We start from the raw sequence: 18,295 nt of genomic DNA, 5'->3' as shown, positions 1-18,295 counted from the left end.
TACACTATATATGCCATCTTGAAATAACTTTTTTCACCTGAATTTTCTCTGAAATCTGGGGGTGCTGCCTCTTTTTCCTATATTTAAATTAAAAAGGTTTATGCCTGAAACCCACAGACCTGCACCCAACCTCATTGGTCACACAGTGCTGCCTTAGACTTTCACCGGGTTAGTAAATAACTGCTCTTAGCTGTAGAATCAGTTAACAAAGAAATATGTTATATCTATCTCTCCCTGCCTGTCTCTCACTCACTGCCCCTGCCTGTCTCTCTGTCTCTCACTCTCCCTGTCTGTCTCTTACTCCCCCTGCCTGTCTCTCTGTCTCTCACTCTCCCTGCCTGTCTCACACTCACTCTCCCTGTTTGTTTGTCTTCACTCACTTTTCCTGCCTGTCTCTCAGTCTCTCACGCTCACTGCCTGTCTCTTACTCCCCCTGCCTGTCTCTCTGTCACTCACTCTTCCTGCCTGTCTCTCTGTCTCTCACTCCCCCTGCCTATCTCTCACCCCCCTGCCTGTCTCTCACTCTCCCTGCCTGTCTCTTACTCCCCCTGCCTGTCTCTCTGGCTTTCATTCTTCCTTCCTGTCTCTGTCTCTCACTCCCCTTGCCTGTCTCTCACTCACCCTGTCTGTCTCTCACTCACTTTCCGTGCCTGTTTCTCACTCTCCCTGCCTGTCTCTCTGTCTCTCACTCCCCCTGCCTATCTCTCAACCCCCCTGCCTGTCTCTCACTCTCCCTGCCTGTTTCTTACTCCCCCTGCTTGTCTCTCTGGCTTTCATTCTTCCTTCATGTCTCTGTCTCCCACTCCCCTTGCCTGTCCATCACCCCCCTGCCTGTCTCTCGCTCTCCCTGTCTGTCTCTCACTCAATCTCCCTGCCTGTCTCTCACTCTCCCTGCCTGTCTCTTTGTCTCTCACTTTCCCTGGTGTAACAGTGTAATGCAATGGTGCAGATTCCTATAGCGGACATACACACACACACAAACAACCACTCAGCTTTATACAGTATATTAGTTATATGATAGATGCATATAGATCTAGTTATCGATAAGATATTTAAAATTATGAGTAGGATGAGAGTCTGATCCACAACAAGTCTGATACACAAGAGCGGTGAGAGGCTGCGCCTGTGCAGTAGCACGCTTGTCTCATGCCGTACTCAAGCATTAGCCCTATGGATGATAGAATTTTAATATCATAAACAACAAAAAATCAGAACAACATAAAGGATAGTAGAATCCTTAAAGTTATGAATCCTTAAAGTTATACGCAGATTTGCAATTGTCACCCAGTGACTTCTTGGATTGTTGGTATACAACTCCTCATGTACGTTATGCCTGATATTTTATTACTCTGAATATTACAGAAGACTACTGTGGCACCATACAACTATGGTCTTCTGTTCTTGAATCATAAGTATACAGTGTCTAGCATGAAGTAATGGAAGTAGTAATGTTTTATTCAAATAGTAACATACTGGGGCAAATTTACTTCTACGGTGTAAAAGTTATACAGACCCAAAATGCTGGACTATACATCTGGTAACATCTAAGACTGTTTACTCGCATTTGTTGGATGAGGTTTAGTTCATTGTGGCGTTTGACGTTGCAACTTGGAACTTTCCTTGTAAGCAAAAATGTAGTAAAATGTAGTAAAAATGTCCAAAACATATGAAACATCTGGCACAAGGCGCAGTTTTTTGCACAAATTACAAATAGTGCCATATTTTACCGCTAGTGTCCAACTCTTCAGTATCCTCATTTGTGTTCAAAATACGATACCGAACGGGCAAATATCAAAAATTGATTTAGGATGTATTGAACCTTCAAGAAGATAGACTCAAAAATATATGCTCTAATATATGATGAAGGTCAAAACATTCAGTCATACACCTCTGGTAGCAGCTTATCTTCCCTAAAGAGACAGAAATGCTTAAAGGGAACTTGTGACCACATTTGCACATATACAGCTAGTGATAGGTTCTTATAAAACCCTATTGACTAAATGACCCCCTTCTTTTGGCTAGAAATTGTTTCCCTCAGATCCCCATAAATTTAGCTTTGTTATATTACCTGTATATAGCTGGAGTCGGAGTGGGACAGCGCTTCATGTCATGTGACCATGATGATGTCATCTAAGGTCCTTTATTAACATTTGCAAAATTTACCCCATGTATGTATCTGATCACATGAAATCACAACATGTTTCCGCCGAGTATGTGGAGTAATAGAAGTCCATGGAGGATGGGGAGGAGTATAAGTCCATGGAGGAATGCTGTGATTTCATGTGATCAAATATATACATGGGGTAGATATTCCCTGGTGAGGAGGAATGGGGAGTAGCCACTGGACCCTTCCGAGCAGGGCACGTCCCTCCAACTACAGCTATAACTGGCTTTATGTCAGGTAAGACAACAAAGTCATAGCTCCCAACTGTACCGGATTTGGAGGGACAGTCCTGGTTTTTCACCTCTGTTACAGGCAGCTAGGAGATTGTCCCGGATATTTCCTCCAGGTCCCGCGTAGTATATACTTTCAAAGCCAGAACTTGCAGTAGTGAATTACTTCTACAGACATCGGGCAGGGAATACTTTTGAGAGATGTGTCGGGTTAGCGGAGAGCAGGGACCACGTCATCAAGGAGACATCACCATCTGTCCATATATGGTGTCTACACCTCCCAGGGCTGCCCCAGACACATGGCTCTATGGCACATGGACTGTGAATCTACTAGGTTCAAATCCCAGCCCGGCATGAATTTATTTAATATTATTATTATTGAGACAATAATTATTATTATTATTATATGGTAATGATTTGGGGCGTGGCCAGGAAGTAGTTGGGGGTGTGGCTTAGGGAGATAGTAGGTCAGGTTGCGATGCCTATGTGCATTGTATATTAGTTACCATCTACCCTAAATATGGATAAAAACAAAGGGGGAGATTTATCAGAAGCGTCTGAGAGCAGAACAGTTCTAGTCACTCATAACAACCAATCAGAGCTCAGCTTTAGTTTTATAAACTACTGTAGGAAAATGAGAGCTGATCTCTGATTGGTCGCAGCTAGAATGGAAGCTGTGCTCTAAATGGTAGCAGCTAGAGCAGTTTTGCTCTCAGACACTTCCGATAAATCTCCCCATTTGTATTCAATAATCTATTTTCAGAGCCGTAATCAGCTTAACAAATGTAAAATGTAATTTTTTAACAAAATTTAATTTTTTTCCAAAGTGCTGGACATCTGAAAATGTTTTGAAATCATATGCAGTCGGACTTTTTAGCTTTTAATAATATTTAATTCACAATATCATGTTCAGTAGGTTTGGAGAAGCCAGCCAGTGAAACTGGGGAGAATCTGTGGAGAGTCTGGGGATGTGGGAAGCAGAGCAGGAGGGGCAGAGCAGGAGGCAGATCAGCTGTACAGAAGAAAGAGGCGGGGCTAGCAGCCAATGGGAGGAGTTGGGTGGCCCCAGGTACAAGGTGCTAATTTACATACAGAATAATAGTTGTTTTTTTACAACTCCCATAGGTATATGCTTCTTTACAGGTCGAGCCATCTGTGCCGACTTATCATCTAAAGGGAAGAATCTCCTTAAGTTCAGTTCCATCCTTAGAATAAATAAATGTAACATTGATCTTTCAATGAGACATGAAAAGCAACTGCTTCCCCTTCATTGTTAGGATTGCTGGGGCTGCTCCCACTGGTTATAAAATGTCAGCACATTCCTTCATAAGGGAAGGGTCACCAGATTTTACCCCAGCCCTCTAATGGTAGGGTATGATATGCCATATGCAAATGAACAGAGAAGAGTCCTATTTTGCTGGAGGTGTGTCAAATTTAGAGGCTGCACGGGGAGTGTCACTTCAGATATATTTAGATATACTACTATATTTACTACTAAAGCATCTTCAAACATGCTTTTGGTATCATATTAAAGATAAGAACTTCATCTGATTGTGGTTCTGTCAGATACTGAACCAGAGATTCAGGAAGTTGAAGAAATATAGGGGAACTGGATTTTTACCTGCAGTTCACATTTACAACTATTTCTTTAACTCCCTGTACCTCCTGTTATGTCTCTTCTTGTTGTCACATAACTTTGGAGGAGTATTTTTTTTAAAGGTAAACAGGTGAGTTCTCTGATAAAAGAGAGAATTCTAGAAAGGACATTTTATACTATACTGGGGGGGGGGGGTCGGAAGTTTAATTGTGTAAAACTTGGTGACTGTGTCCCTTTAAGGCAGCATTCACATGACTGTATGGGGGACGTATGTATGGCCGCAAGCTTGTATGTACATATGTCCCCCATAGAAGGCAATGGCTGCACGGAATGATATGTTGCTACACACGTGGGGCACCGTACCGCTCCGTACACGAGGAAAAGATAGTGCTGAAGTGCCGGACGTGTGCCGGTCCGGCAGGCATACATTCGTGTAAATGCAGCTTAAGTAGACAATGCATTTATAGTTGGAAAATATTGGGGGTCATTTACTAAGGGCCCGATTTGTGTTTTCCTGACGTGTTACCCGAATATTTCCGATTTGCGTCGATTTTTCCTGAATTGCCCCAGGATTTTGGCGCACGCGATCGGATTGTGGCGCATCGGCGCCGGCATGCACGCGACGGAAATCGAGGGGCATGGCCAAACGAAAACCCGACGGTTCAGAAAAACCACCGCATTTTTTTTAAATGCACTTACCTTCACCCAGCAATGGATCGTGGACTACGGCGCACCGCGGCGCACCTCGCGAATGGACCGGCTAAGTAAATCTGCCCCAATGTGTTTTTTTGAACATCAAGAAATGGACCAATGTTTTTCTCCACTGAACTACAGAATGAGATGCTTTACGATAATTATACCTAAAATGTTTCCTAAATGCCACGTGCCATGGTCTAGGCCAGTGGTGGCGAACCTATGGCACTGGTGCCAGAGGTGGCACTCAGAGCCCATTCTGTGGGCACTCAGGCCATCACCAGAGATGACTCCAGGTATCTTCCTGCAGTCCCAGACAGCCCAGGACTTGCTGTGCACAGAGCTATTTTAAAGTGACAGCTCTACCTGGGACTACTGGAGGAGTGGGAAGGTGTGGACAGATCTGGATTATCATTGTAGCTCCGGCCTGACAATTCTTCCTGTTTATAAGACCTTGGAGGGAAACTACAATGATCATCCAAATTTCTTCTATTTTCTGCTTTATTGGTGTCCTCAGGGTGATGGTATCAATGAAAGCTGTGACAGAGCAGGGAGTATAAATCACGAATAAAATTTCTGTGTTGGCACTTTGCGATAAATAAGTGGGTCTTGATTGTAGTTTGGGCACTCGGTCTCTAAAAGGTTCGCCATCGATGGTCTAGGCTGATAGATGCTGTAGTCATGCCCAGCCCCCCATTCCAGAACGGAGCGCGTCAATACAACTTCCCCATCACTCGCTGCACTCTCCCCCACAACTGTCAATGCACATGAAAGTATTGATGGTGACACATTCACATGCAGTGCGAGTCCAATGCTCCATCTCCCCTCCCATGTCCTTCCTCCATTGATTCCGTGATGAGGATTCAATACAACAACAACTGCTCGCAGGCCTGTAACAAGTGCATTTAAACTGGAGCTGAATTCTTACAGATTCTGGGTAAATCTGAATAGTCTCTAGAGTTAACCAGTGAGATACCAATGGGTATCTCACTTTAAAGGTCTGTGACGCTAGCTGTTTGTTCCTAAACATGTTTTTACCCCTTGGATAATAAACGAAGTGACATTTTTCTACCCATCACTGTGTTCCTGGACTCAAAGTTGTTTGTTTCGTGAATCTTCTGTTAAAGGGATGGTCTCAGAGGGGGTGAAACTGAAGACTCATGCCTCCCATGCAGTTTTAACACATGCCCATCAGTAATTTATACAAAGTCACTATTGAATTGGAGAGAAAATGAGTGTTCATGTGTTTTACAGCAACCAGAATGTGAATTGGGTCAAACTGGAAGCTGTTTTCCATGGGTTGGTCTCTTGGAAGACCTGGTACAGGAATATAATTGCTGGAGTGGAGACAGAAGTGTGATCACTGCTCCAGACCAAAGCTTCCAGATTCTAATGGGTGTAACCATGCACCAGGTGTGCAATCCCTTAACCCCTTAACGCTCTATACCAGGTATAGGGAATGTATGAAGAGGGCTCACGGGCTGAGCCTCTTCATACAAAGGTGGGGGTTGTTGCATATTGCAGCAAACCCCCACCGCTAATAACCGCGGTCAGCGCTTGCTTCCGATCGCCGCGCCCCCGAACGTCATTGGGGGGCGGCGATCGGTTGCCATGGTAGCCTCAGGTCTTCGTTTGACCCGAGGCTTAATGGCTTCTGAAGATTCGTTACAATGAGCCAGTGGCTCATTGTAATGAATGAGCTGCAAAAATGCCAGAAGTATTGCAGTATATGGTAGGAACGATCTGACTATCTAGGGTTAATGTACCCTAGATGGTCTAAGATATAGTGAAAAAAAAAAGTTTAAAAAATAAAAAAAATTAATAAAATATTAAAAATTCAAATCACCCACCTTTCGCTAGAACTGATATAAAACATAATAAACAGTAAAAATCACAGACACATTAGGTATCGCCGCGTCCCAAAATGCCCGATCTATCAAAATATAAAAACGGTTACGGCCGGCGGTGACCTCCGAGACGGGAAATGGCGCCCAAATGTCCGAAATGCGACTTTAACACCTTTTTACATCACATAAAAAATTATCAAAATGTCGCACAGACTTCAAAATGGTACCAATGCAAACGTCGGCACATTTCGCAAAAAAATGGCACCTCACACATCTCCGTGCACCAAAGTATGAAAAAGTCATTAGCGTCAGAAGATGGCAAAAAAAAAATTTCTCTTTTGTACACATTCATTTAATTTTTGAAAAAGTATTAAAACACAATAAAACCTGTATGAATTTGGTATCACCGCGATCGCACCGAACCAAAGAATAAAGCTGAGGTGTTATTTGGAGCGCACAGTCAAAGTCGTAAAAACTGAGCCCACAAGAACGTGACGCAGTGCGTTTTTTTTCAATTTTTCCACATTTGGAATTTTTTTTCAGCTTCGCAGTACACGGCATGTTAAAATAAATAACATTACGTGAAAGTAAAATTTGTTTTGCACAAAATAAGCCCTCACACAGGTCTGTACACGTAAAAATGAAAAAGTTATGGATTTTTGAAGGTGGAGAGCGAGAAATGAGCGAAAAAACCCTGTGTCCTTAACGGGTTAAAGAACGGTGTGGAGCAGTCAGAAGTTGCTCTCTACCTGGAGACACAGAAGTTGGACTGTGTGAGAGCCACACGTAAGTGACACAGGGTTACTGAACAACTTGGGTCGCCAAGTGTATAGTTAGAGCCGGACAGGCAAGGATTTTGTTTGATGCTTTGTTTGATACTGGTTTTTTCTGGAATAAATGCACAGTTTTTAACTTTAATCCTGCTGTCCAAGAGAGCTTTGTTATTGTCGACCCCCACAATATATATATATATATATACATATATATATATATATATATATATATATATATATATATATATATATATATATAATTAGATAGCAATTCATTCAGTGGCTCTCTTCTGTGCAAGGTGGATGCCTTTATAATGGCAGTTTAGCTCTATGTATGGTAGATACTTCTATAAGCATTAGGAATGAGCAGACCAATTCAGGGTTACCAAATTTGGCCAAATCTAAACGTGAAAGTTCATTTGAGGTTTGGGCGCACTAACCCAAACGCTCACCCCCATCGTTTACACCTGCGATCGTAGCTGGCACCAACTGCTGGTGTTAAATGCATCATTTTTAAGAGGATCAGATACAATGATGACGACGACATTTAAAGCGATAACACATGTGATCTATATCACTTGTGTTACTGGCGGGCAAGTGAGCCTGAACGCCAAACTTCAAGCTGAACATTGTGGCTCTGGGTATGTTCAGCACTAGCATAGGTCAAAGACAGGAAAAGCCTGAAAAAGTTGAGTGAAGTTCACAGGTAAAGGTAATGGCAGAGGGTGCAGCTTTTGGAAACTTGGTATCATATGCCAAAACATGCCACAATGGGGGTCATTTACTAAGGGCCCGATTCGCATTTTCCCGACGTGTTACACAAATATTTCCGATTTGCGCCGATTTTCCATGAATTGCCCCGGGTTTTTGGCGCACGCGATCGGATTGTGGCGCATCGGCGTTGGCATGAACGCGACGGAAATCGGGGGCGTGGCCAAAAGAAAACCGATCGGATTCGGAAAAACCGCCGCATTTTGAAAACAAAAAATTGGTAGCACGGGCCATACTCACATGCACCAGGAAGAGATCAGTGAACTCCGACGCAACTCGGCGGACCTCGGTGCAGCAGCGACACCTGGTGGACATCGGGCGCAGGACCTTCATGAATCGCCGGAAGACCTGAACGCTCATCCGAGAAGCCACCGCTGGAACGCGAATGGACCGGGTAAGTAAATGTTCCCCAATGTGTTGGACTGGGGTTTCTTGGACCCACAAGATAAAAAAATTCTCACCATCACCAAGGAAATAGACCATGCAATTAGGTTATCAATGGGGTCCAGTATTATATGATAGCTGGGGCCCACCGGAGGATCATCTGCTACTCTGGTGGGCCAGTCTGACACTGTTGTACAGTAAAGTAGCAGCACATGGCCCATATAACACATACAGACAGTCCCCAGGTTACGTACAAGATAGTTTCTTGAGGTGTGTTCTTAAGTTAAATTTCTATGTAAGGTGCATTATATAATTGTAGCTACAGAAAAAAAAAATTATTGTCCCAGTGACAATTGGACATTCTAAATTTTTGCTTTAATGGGAACAAGGGTTATCAATAAACCTTCATTACAGACACCTTACATCAGTTCATCGCAGGCTGGGACTAAAATCAAGCATTCAGAGAGCTTCACTAGAGGTTACAGTGGACAGAGAGGTCTGTCTGTAACTAGGGGCTATTGGTTGTCTTAAGTCAGGGGTCGTCTGTACATTCATATAAGTCACTGTTGAAAAGGTTAAACAAAGAAAATGTACTACGTAAAAGATGATGCCGGTACCTTCCTGAGGCCTGTACTCTTCAGCTCCAAAACATCCATTGTGTAGTTCACTCTCCGACCATAGTGATCAAATTGTACGTTGCCAGTTAGGCCCTGTATCCGAACCTTAAAAAACATAGATATGAAGATTTATAAATTTATCTAAATTTAATATAATTGTAAAAAAAAATAAGTCTTAAAATGCACAAAGAAGGTGTCTTATAACATTGGACATTGATCTACTATCTATATTACATCTTCTATGTTGTATCGTATTCTATGGTGTAAAACTTAACCTATTGATAACAAAAAGAATTTATAGCATCATGAAATTTAAGAGTAATGCTGATATACATATATTGTACATAATTTTACTTGATTTTGTAAATGATTATAGTGATGACCATCTTGTCTCTAATTAACAGCATTTAGAAACTTGCTTTCCGACAGTCGAATGAACATCGTAAAGTAACAGACTACTAGAAGGGAAGAGTGTTGTGACATCAACTTTTGCAAATGATTGATCCTACATAGAAATGGTACTTGTCATTATAATCCTGCTGAAAAGTGATCTCTACAGAAGAGGAAGAAAATTGTCAGACTGTTTTGGGGCTTAGTGAGATTCCCTTGAAGCGGTTTTTAGCTAAGATAAGTGGGCACATCTGTATTCTAAACCACATAATTTCACCATGGATATTCACGTTATTATGGTGTAGTACTCTAGGGGAGCTCTTAGTGTGTAGTGCAACTGATCATGTGCCATTTTGCAGACCGCATCTTATGGATCAATTGTCCGTATTTCTCCTATGTATTTACATTACGTAAAAAATGTAATGATTTCATTGGCTTGTTAAAAACCCTTAAAGGATCAAATGATTGTGTTACTTAGCAATGGATCCACAAATATGTATCAAAAGTATGATCTATTAATTTTTAATTTAACTCCTTGTCTTTAGTCCTTGAAGTGTTGGGAATGGTCCAGTTTGTGAGGTAAATATGGGTGTTTCTACTATAACACAGCTGGATCAGCTGTTTAGAATCGATTTTAGAGTTTATGAATCATCTTCTGACCCGATCCTATTGTTACCTGTTTTAAAGTTCTCTCCATATCAATTCCTTGGCCCCAGGGAGCAGCTGGATTGGCAAGGCAATCACCGGCATTTCCTCTTCTGGAAAGGTCAACTTTTTGTCGTCGTAAGTTACGGAAAGCTTCGGCCATGACCAGAACGCCATCGTACGTCAGAGCCGAGGTGTACTGCAAGAGTGAAAGGTAACACAGCTTTACTTAGACTCCTATTACACAGTATTTGGGACAAAACATACATTACAGGGAATTACTTTAGGGCAGTGATGGCGAACCTTTTAGAGATCGAGTGCCCAAAATGAGACCTAAAACACACACAAGCTTTTCCCAAAGTGCCAACACGGCAAATTAGGCAGTAACAAACTTATTGCTACCAGAATCTTTGAGCTCCAATCCGACCCTGTCCACACCTCCTCACTCTTCAGACAGGACCAAGCAGCACAGGATGGGTCACTACTTGGACTGCCTGAGACTGCAGGAAGGTGTCATGTCAGGCAAACTCTGTGCCTGGGAGACAGCCCGAGTGCCCACAGAGAGGTCTCCGAGTGCCATCTCTGGCACCAGTGCCATAGGTTCGCCACCACTGCTTTAGGGTGTAAGGGTCTACACAGGGTGCTATTGTACTAAGGCCCAGGTCCCGTAAGAATCCTACAAAGTGTCTGTTCCCCATCGGAGAAGACTAAAGTAGTAACTGTTACGTTATAGTTGAGACGCCTGATATAAATTTATGTCCAGCAAGAAACGCCTCTGATTCATTGTCCCCATTTCGACATTTTTTAATCCATACACAGCATCGGCCAATGAAAACATTTTTTCGAACCCCCACTCCTCTAAAAATGGCATCTTAAGATGTGTTTTCTCAGAATGATCCAGAAAAAGAGGTCAAAATAGCAGATTGTATTTCTCCGTGTAATAAAGGACATGATGAACTGGACTCGGCTCTGGTGAACCTTGGAGCTGTACGCTGTAATTTTACCAATTTCTCTCTGTAACGCGATAAAATACATTGAGCTGCTCGCACAGCTCCGAGGTCAACACTGTAACAGAATATTTCAACCGGGTCAACAATGAATGAGGTGATAATACCAGAGTGTGAAATGTGGCTCCCGACTAACATATTCCTGGTCATGAAGCACTTGTGAAGGATTTCTAATAAATAATCAATGTCTGGGTCAAGTGCAATTCATGACCTCCTGATTCAAGACCCTGGGAACTGGCAAATGGGGGATTGTAAGTAGCACTGGGACCGGTTAAAATGTGAAGGGATGAAAAAAATAAGGAGCCCTGTACTAATTGTGTCAACCGAGGTCAAGTGAGTCTAAAAGGGATATTTCAAAAAAACTTTATAGACTCTAAAGCCCAGTGCAATGTTTGATGGGCTAGGATGGGCCAGTTCTACACTCCTACTTAAATGTCCATTGCCAGTTCTAAAAAGAAAATTGTGGCCAAAAACTTTTACTTGTAAATTTACTTGTACATTGATTTTGTGGTGAACTAAATGCACAGTTGAACCCAGAAGTTTCCATACGCTATAAAAAGACACATATGATGTTTTTCTGACATGAAACCAGAATAATATTTTCCCGTTTTATGGCAATTTGGATTACCCAAATTATTTATATTTACCAAATGCCAGAATAGGAATTTGGGCCTATTCCTCCTAACAGAACTGGTATAGCTGAGCCATGTTCATAGCCACCTTGCTCACACCCGCCTATTCAATTTCGCCCATAAATTTTCTATAGGATTGAGATCAGGGCTTTGTGATGGCCACTCCATAATATATACACTTTGTAACCAGTTTGGGAGTATGCTGTCCATTTGGAAGACCCATTTGTGCCCAAGTTTATCTTCCTGGCTGATGTCTTGAGATGTTGCTTCAGTATTGCCACATAATGTTCTTTCCTCGTGAGGCATCTATTTGATGAAGTGCACCAGTCAATCCACAACATGATGCTCCTACCACCATGCATTGCAAGCTTCTCCCTTTTAACTCCAAACATAATGAGGGTCAGTATCGCCAAACAGTTAAATTTTAGTTTCATCAGAATATTGGGACATATCTCTTTTTATTGTTTCTTTTGGGGCACTGGGTTCTTCCTGGCAGAGCGGTCTATCAGCCAATGTAAATACAGTACTGTTCCACCAGCTTCGGCCAGCATCTTCACAAGGTTTTTTGCTTTTGTTTTTAGGTTGATATGCACATTTCAGACCAAAGCACATTCATCTCTGGTACACATAAGCGGCTCTACGAGGGCTGGACATTCCCATCTTGTTTGTACTTTTCTATATTTTTTTATACAGAAGAACAAATACCTTTATGTTTATGGAAATTGCACCCAAGGATGCAACTCCACAATTTCCGATATCTTTGCTGATTTCTCTATACTGTCATACTGTATACTTCATTTGTGAATTCAAATAAATCCACAGGGTTGTCTAACTAACTCAGATTTTGCCAAAAAAAACAGGTATAAATCAGAAACTTCTAAAGACATAATACCATCATGTGGACTGCCCCAAATTGTTTAACCCTTACAGGACTTAGTCCTTACAGGACTCATTTTTTAACTACCCTCATTCCAAGACCAATATTTTTTTTATTTTTACGTTTGGAGAGACGTGTGAGTACTTGTTATCTGCTGGGTTATTTCAGACCCTCTAGGGTACTTTAATCCTGCAGGGTCTGATTGCTCATACTATATACTGCAATACTAGTTTATTGCAGTATATAGCAATTTTACTGATGATCTCTAATAGCCTGCCATTTGCAGGCTTTTGGAGATCATTATGCATGGCAACCCTCCAAGTCTCTATGAGACTTTATTCTGCCATGCCAACCCATCGCTACCCTCCAAGATAGTGGGGGCCATTAGCAGCAATATTAGGTGACGTGGTCGGGTACTACTGGGGCACTTAACTGGTTTACTTCCACAATTGGTGCCAGCACTGACCGTGGAGTAACAGGCAGGGGTCAGCTGTATTATACAGCAGACACCTGCTGTGTATGGAGAGAGCTCACTCTCTCCCTACACCCTCCGCAGCACCAGGATGTAACAGTACATCCTGGTGTTTGAAGTGATTAAACACAAAGTAATCTTAGTGTATGTAAACTTTTGACTTTGCTAAAAGTCATAAAAAAATGCCTCTAATTATTTTGGCATTTGGAATATATATATAATATTGGTAATCCTAAAATAGGAAAGATTTATTCAGATTTTTCTGAAATAGAGAAAAACATCATATGTGTCTTTTTACATGGTGAATATAAACTTCTGGTTACAGCTGTATATCTGATTGTAGGAGGAGAATATTTGCCCTGAACGTGGATGGTTAAAGTGGCTGTGAATTCCCTTAACTCATTTGATCCCTATGTTCCAGCAGCAGACTCCTAGCTCTGGCTGCTTCAAGCTCCCGTTCTTGCATTGTCATGTGACCCATGGGCAGGAAGGTCAATAGAATGACTGCGGGAGAGGAAATTTCTACAATAGCAAACCGCTGCCACACATCATGATATTATATATGACCAGAGTAATGTGTATTGGCAAGGCAATAAACTCTTCGGGAATAAATGTGTAACCAAAAAATGCCTTTATCTGAATCACATGATAAAAATACTAAAAACATATCAAATGTATCAGGAGAGTACGGCAATAATTATTGTCCCCTCACTCCATGTGAGACAAGTGTGACCCTCTAAAATACCATATACATATGCATATTTGCTAATATGCCACCTTTCACTAACACAAGTGGACGACCCCTTTAAGAAATTTTGATTTTCTACATTCTCTACCTTTGGTGGAGTTTCTGATCCTGGGTATTCCCGTTGATCCAACGTCTTCCACCTCTGCATTAATTCTGTTACTATTGGAGTGTTAAAGTCCACCAGCTGGAACCCCGTCACATTGGCCCCACCGTGCATAAACCTGTCCAGCGAAATATCCTTGATTCCCTGAAGAGAGACAAAGAAAATATATGTGGTTACTGTATATTCAGTATATTTTTCTGCTTGTAATGACACACTGCCCTATAGAAAGGCATACAAAGCTCATAGAAGAGATGGTTAATGGACCGCAACTAAAGTACAGGCGGTCCCCTACTTAAGGACACCCGACTTACAGACAACCCATAGTTACAGACGGACCCCTCTGCCCACTGTGACCTCTGGTGAAGCTCTCTGGATGTTACTATAGTCCCAGACTGCAATGATCAGCTGTAAGATGCCTGTAATGAAGCTTTATTGATAATTCTTGGTCCAATTACACCAAAAGTTTTGAAACTCCAATTGTCACTGGGGCAAAAGAAAAAAAATTGTCTAGAACTTCCATTATAAAATATACAGTTTCGACTTACATACAAATTCAACTTAAGAACAAACCTCCAGACCCTATCTTGTATGTAACCCGGGGACTGCCTGTATAGTGACGTAAAGCTGGGGCAGTGCGGAGGGACATGGGTCCGAACCAGAGCAGCCGGAAAGAGGCAGGGAAGCTTGACTGGATCCGACAAGAGGAATAGAAGTTGATAAACTAGATTAGAAGCATTAAGATGACTTTACAGTGTTCTCTAATGCACTGTCCGGGGTTTATTTTAGCTGGCCGGAGGTGACAGGTTCCATTTAAATTAATAGTACAAGAAGTAAAATTCATGGTCTTAAACAAAAAAAATAAAAAAAGTTTAAAAAATAAAGAAAATTTGGATCTACACTGAACCTCTCTCTCTCCCATTTGGGGACCTCTTCAGTTTCCAGCTATACTTCATATTAGCAAGGGCCATAGCCACAGTCGGCTCCAGGTTTCAGTAGGCCCCTGGGCGGCAGAGCCTCAGTGGGCCCCTTTGCAGTGAACTCTTGTGGTGGCATTAAAAATTCAGATACTATAACAGTCTGCTGTTCCCTAAAATATTCCATAGTTTATCATCCCAAACAGCCTCCTTATGGTTATTTTATATAAGCTCCCCTCATACCCTATGGATTCCTTATGTACAGCTTGAGGGCCTGGAACAGGGGTGGCAGGGGATAACTAAATGAATGAAGCAGGTCGGCCTGTTACTTCATTCAATTAGGTTGAAAATTTTAAATAGTCCTGCAAAAATTTTTACCCCCAACAGAATCTCCCGTGTATGTTGATTACAGACATTTTACTTCCACTTTGCTTTTTTATACACTTTATATTTATATATGAATAATTTATAACTAAACATAAATGCAGCATTCAGGATTCGAAATTTGATTTGGGTCTGAATTTTTTTTTTCGGTTCAGACCAATGTTTGCATAATTGTCCCGGAAACTCGTATACAGCCTCTCTAGTTTTCTAAAACACCCTTTTTCTCAAATAAAAAGTCCTATCTTAGCTCGTAAATTTTCTCAAATTTTTCTCAATAGTTTACAATTTTCACTAAAACAATAATAACAGAAGTAAGTGGTGCAAACTGATGATAATGGAAACCACATCATAAGTCCATTGAAATCAGTGGACAATTTAACCAATCTCTGAGACCTCCTATATTATTGTCCATACAAAATGAGTCCAAAGTCAATCAGAAAATTGATTTGGTTCCCTTAAATTGTTAGATTCTACAAATGACGAATAGACGCACTCTACCTGTATTCAAAACAAAATCTAATTTACTTTTTTTTTTAACATAACCATCAAGTTTCAAATGATCCACATATATAAATACATATGATTCTGCTGAAAAAAGAGAGGAAAGTTTATATTATAGTGAATGAGATCTACACCAAAAAGTGAGTCAATCCTGAGGCTCAGTTCCGATGCAGCTCGATGGCCTCAAAATCTCAGCAAATCTCAACCTTCTGCTTCAGATCTATCCCCAATCCTTCATTATGGACCAGATACTGATTCTGTGAACTGAAACAGCTTTGAGTCAAGCAGAGATATTGGGAAAAGTGTTGCAGCTCTATTGTATTTTATACATGTTCAGGTTTTTAACCCTTTGCGAAGTAGTATCATGGCTATGGTAGAATATTTAAAAGCAGATACGATTACAAATTTGTTATGCTATATAGATTAAAAGTGATTAAAGGAACACAACAGCAGAAAATGAGTGTGTTGATTTTGAGGGAGGCAGTGACTTAAAGGAAACCTACCATTTGATTTGATGCATTATGAACCAAACATACCTTGAGAATGCTGTAGCTACACTGATGCAGAAACAATTATACCATTCAGGATCTTGGGAAAGCTGGGACAGGCTTGAAATTAAAAATGGAGGTTAGTCAAGCACTAATCAACCTGAGCGGGATCACTCATAAACAGCAGCTGGGGGATGGTGCAGCAACTGATTATTCTGCCTCCAGGCACAAGCCAGATTGCATCATTCTCTCCTGTGGTCACTTACTAGACAAGCAGTGATGGAGACACAGAAGGGAGAAAGCTTCATTATCATAATGTTATCTCTGTTTTATCAGCAAAACCACTCCGCTCAGGGATTAACCAAGATATGATCCTGCATCAGTGTAACTACAGCAGTCTCAAGGTATGCATGCTTCATAGTGCATCAAATCAAATGGTAGGTTTCCTTTAAAGGAAATCTAACACATGGATGCAGTGATTCTAAACCAACCATGTACATATTGACATGAACCTCCAGAAGCAGGATCCAATCTTCTTTTTGTTTCTTATAGCTTAGATTTTTAGAAAAACATCTTTCTAAATTATGCTAATGAGCCTCAGGGGCTCCTGGCTATGTCACAGAAGCCCCTTCTGGCTCAGTCATCTACAAATTATGTATGCCTCCAGCAGTGGCGTAACTACCGCCGTAGCAGCCGTAGCGGTTGCTACGGGGCCCGTGAGGTTCAGGGGCCCGGGGATGCACGCTCCCTGCAGTGCTTTGCCACGGCCTGGGGTAAGTGGTCCGGGGCTGCAGTGCCGGATCGTGCCCCCGGGTCCCTTCCTCTCTGTGCATCTACACGTCTCCTGAGCCCGCCCGCCTCTTTCCGGGATCCCTGCCTGCTCATATCCTTGACCCGCCCCCCAGCCACCTCTCTGACCCGCCCCCCTCATCTCCCTGACCTGCCCGCTCATCAGCCTGCAGGGCGGCACAGTTGATTCTCTGCCCCCCCCCTCCCCCGCTCGGCCCCCCTTCCCCCGCTCACCCCCCCCCCCGGTCGCGCCCCCCCCTTCCCCCGCTCGCGCCCCCCCCCCCCGCCGTCTGAATGCATCTGGACACCCACCTGAACACCTGCCTGAACACCCATACAGCCCCCAAACTTCCTAAAAGGTAAGTATATACAGATGTATTTATCTGTATGTATATATGTATTTATATGCATATACTGTGTACATATGTATATACAGTGTGTATATGTGTATATATTGTATATATACTGTGTATATGTGTATATATTGTATATATACTGTGTATATGTGTATATACTGTGAATATGTGTGTATATGTGTATATATTGTATATATACTGTGTATATGTGTATATATTGCATATATACTGTGTATATGTGTGTATATGTGTATATATTGTATATATACTGTGTATATATGTGTATATATTGTATATATACTGTGTATATGTGTGTATATACTGTGTATATACTGTGTATATGTGTATATATTGTATATATACTGTGTATATGTGTGTATATACTGTGTATATGTGTATATATTGCATATATACTGTGAATATGTGTGTATATGTGTATACATTGTGTGTATATGTGTATATATTGTATATATACTGTGTATATGTGTATATATACTGTGTATATGTGTATATATACTGTGTATATGTGTATATATTGCATATATACTGTGTATATGTGTATATACTGTGTATATGTGTATATATTGCATATATACTGTGTATATGTGTATATACTGTGTATATGTGTATATATTGCATATATACTGTGTATATGTGTGTATATGTGTATGTATTGTATATATACTGTGTATATGTGTGTATATACTGTGTATATATTGTATATATACTGTGTATATGTGTATATATTGTATATATACTGTGTATATGTGTATATATTGTATATATACTGTGTATATGTGTATATATTGTATATATACTGTGTATATACTGTGTATATGTGTATATATTGTATATATACTGTGTATATGTGTATATATTGTATATATACTGTGTATATGTGTATATATTGTAT

The 18,295-nt window shown here is 41.2% G+C and overlaps 1 protein-coding gene across 7 annotated transcripts in view; it reads right to left on the bottom strand.

Annotated features, from left to right (window-relative positions):
* GRIA4 (glutamate ionotropic receptor AMPA type subunit 4) overlaps positions 1–18,295 on the bottom strand; it is a 238,241-nt gene that overhangs the window by 69,293 nt on the left and 150,653 nt on the right. For all 7 annotated transcript variants that reach the window (XR_011853022.1, XM_072134211.1, XM_072134212.1 and 4 more), the window contains exons 6-8: positions 13,936–14,094; positions 10,143–10,310; positions 9,077–9,181 (exon numbers count right to left, since the gene is read on the bottom strand). Coding sequence is in view for 6 of the 7 variants with exons in the window: in XM_072134211.1 (XP_071990312.1) it covers positions 9,077–9,181; positions 10,143–10,310; positions 13,936–14,094 (432 nt within the window). In the remaining variant the exon portion in view is untranslated. The remainder of the gene's footprint in view (positions 1–9,076; positions 9,182–10,142; positions 10,311–13,935; positions 14,095–18,295) is intronic.

Source organism: Engystomops pustulosus, chromosome 2 (genome assembly GCF_040894005.1).
Source record: "Engystomops pustulosus chromosome 2, aEngPut4.maternal, whole genome shotgun sequence".
Classification (NCBI taxonomy): Eukaryota; Metazoa; Chordata; class Amphibia; order Anura; family Leptodactylidae; genus Engystomops; species Engystomops pustulosus.
The sequence above is the reverse complement of the archived record's forward strand: the minus strand, read 5'-3'. Positions and strand labels throughout refer to the sequence as shown.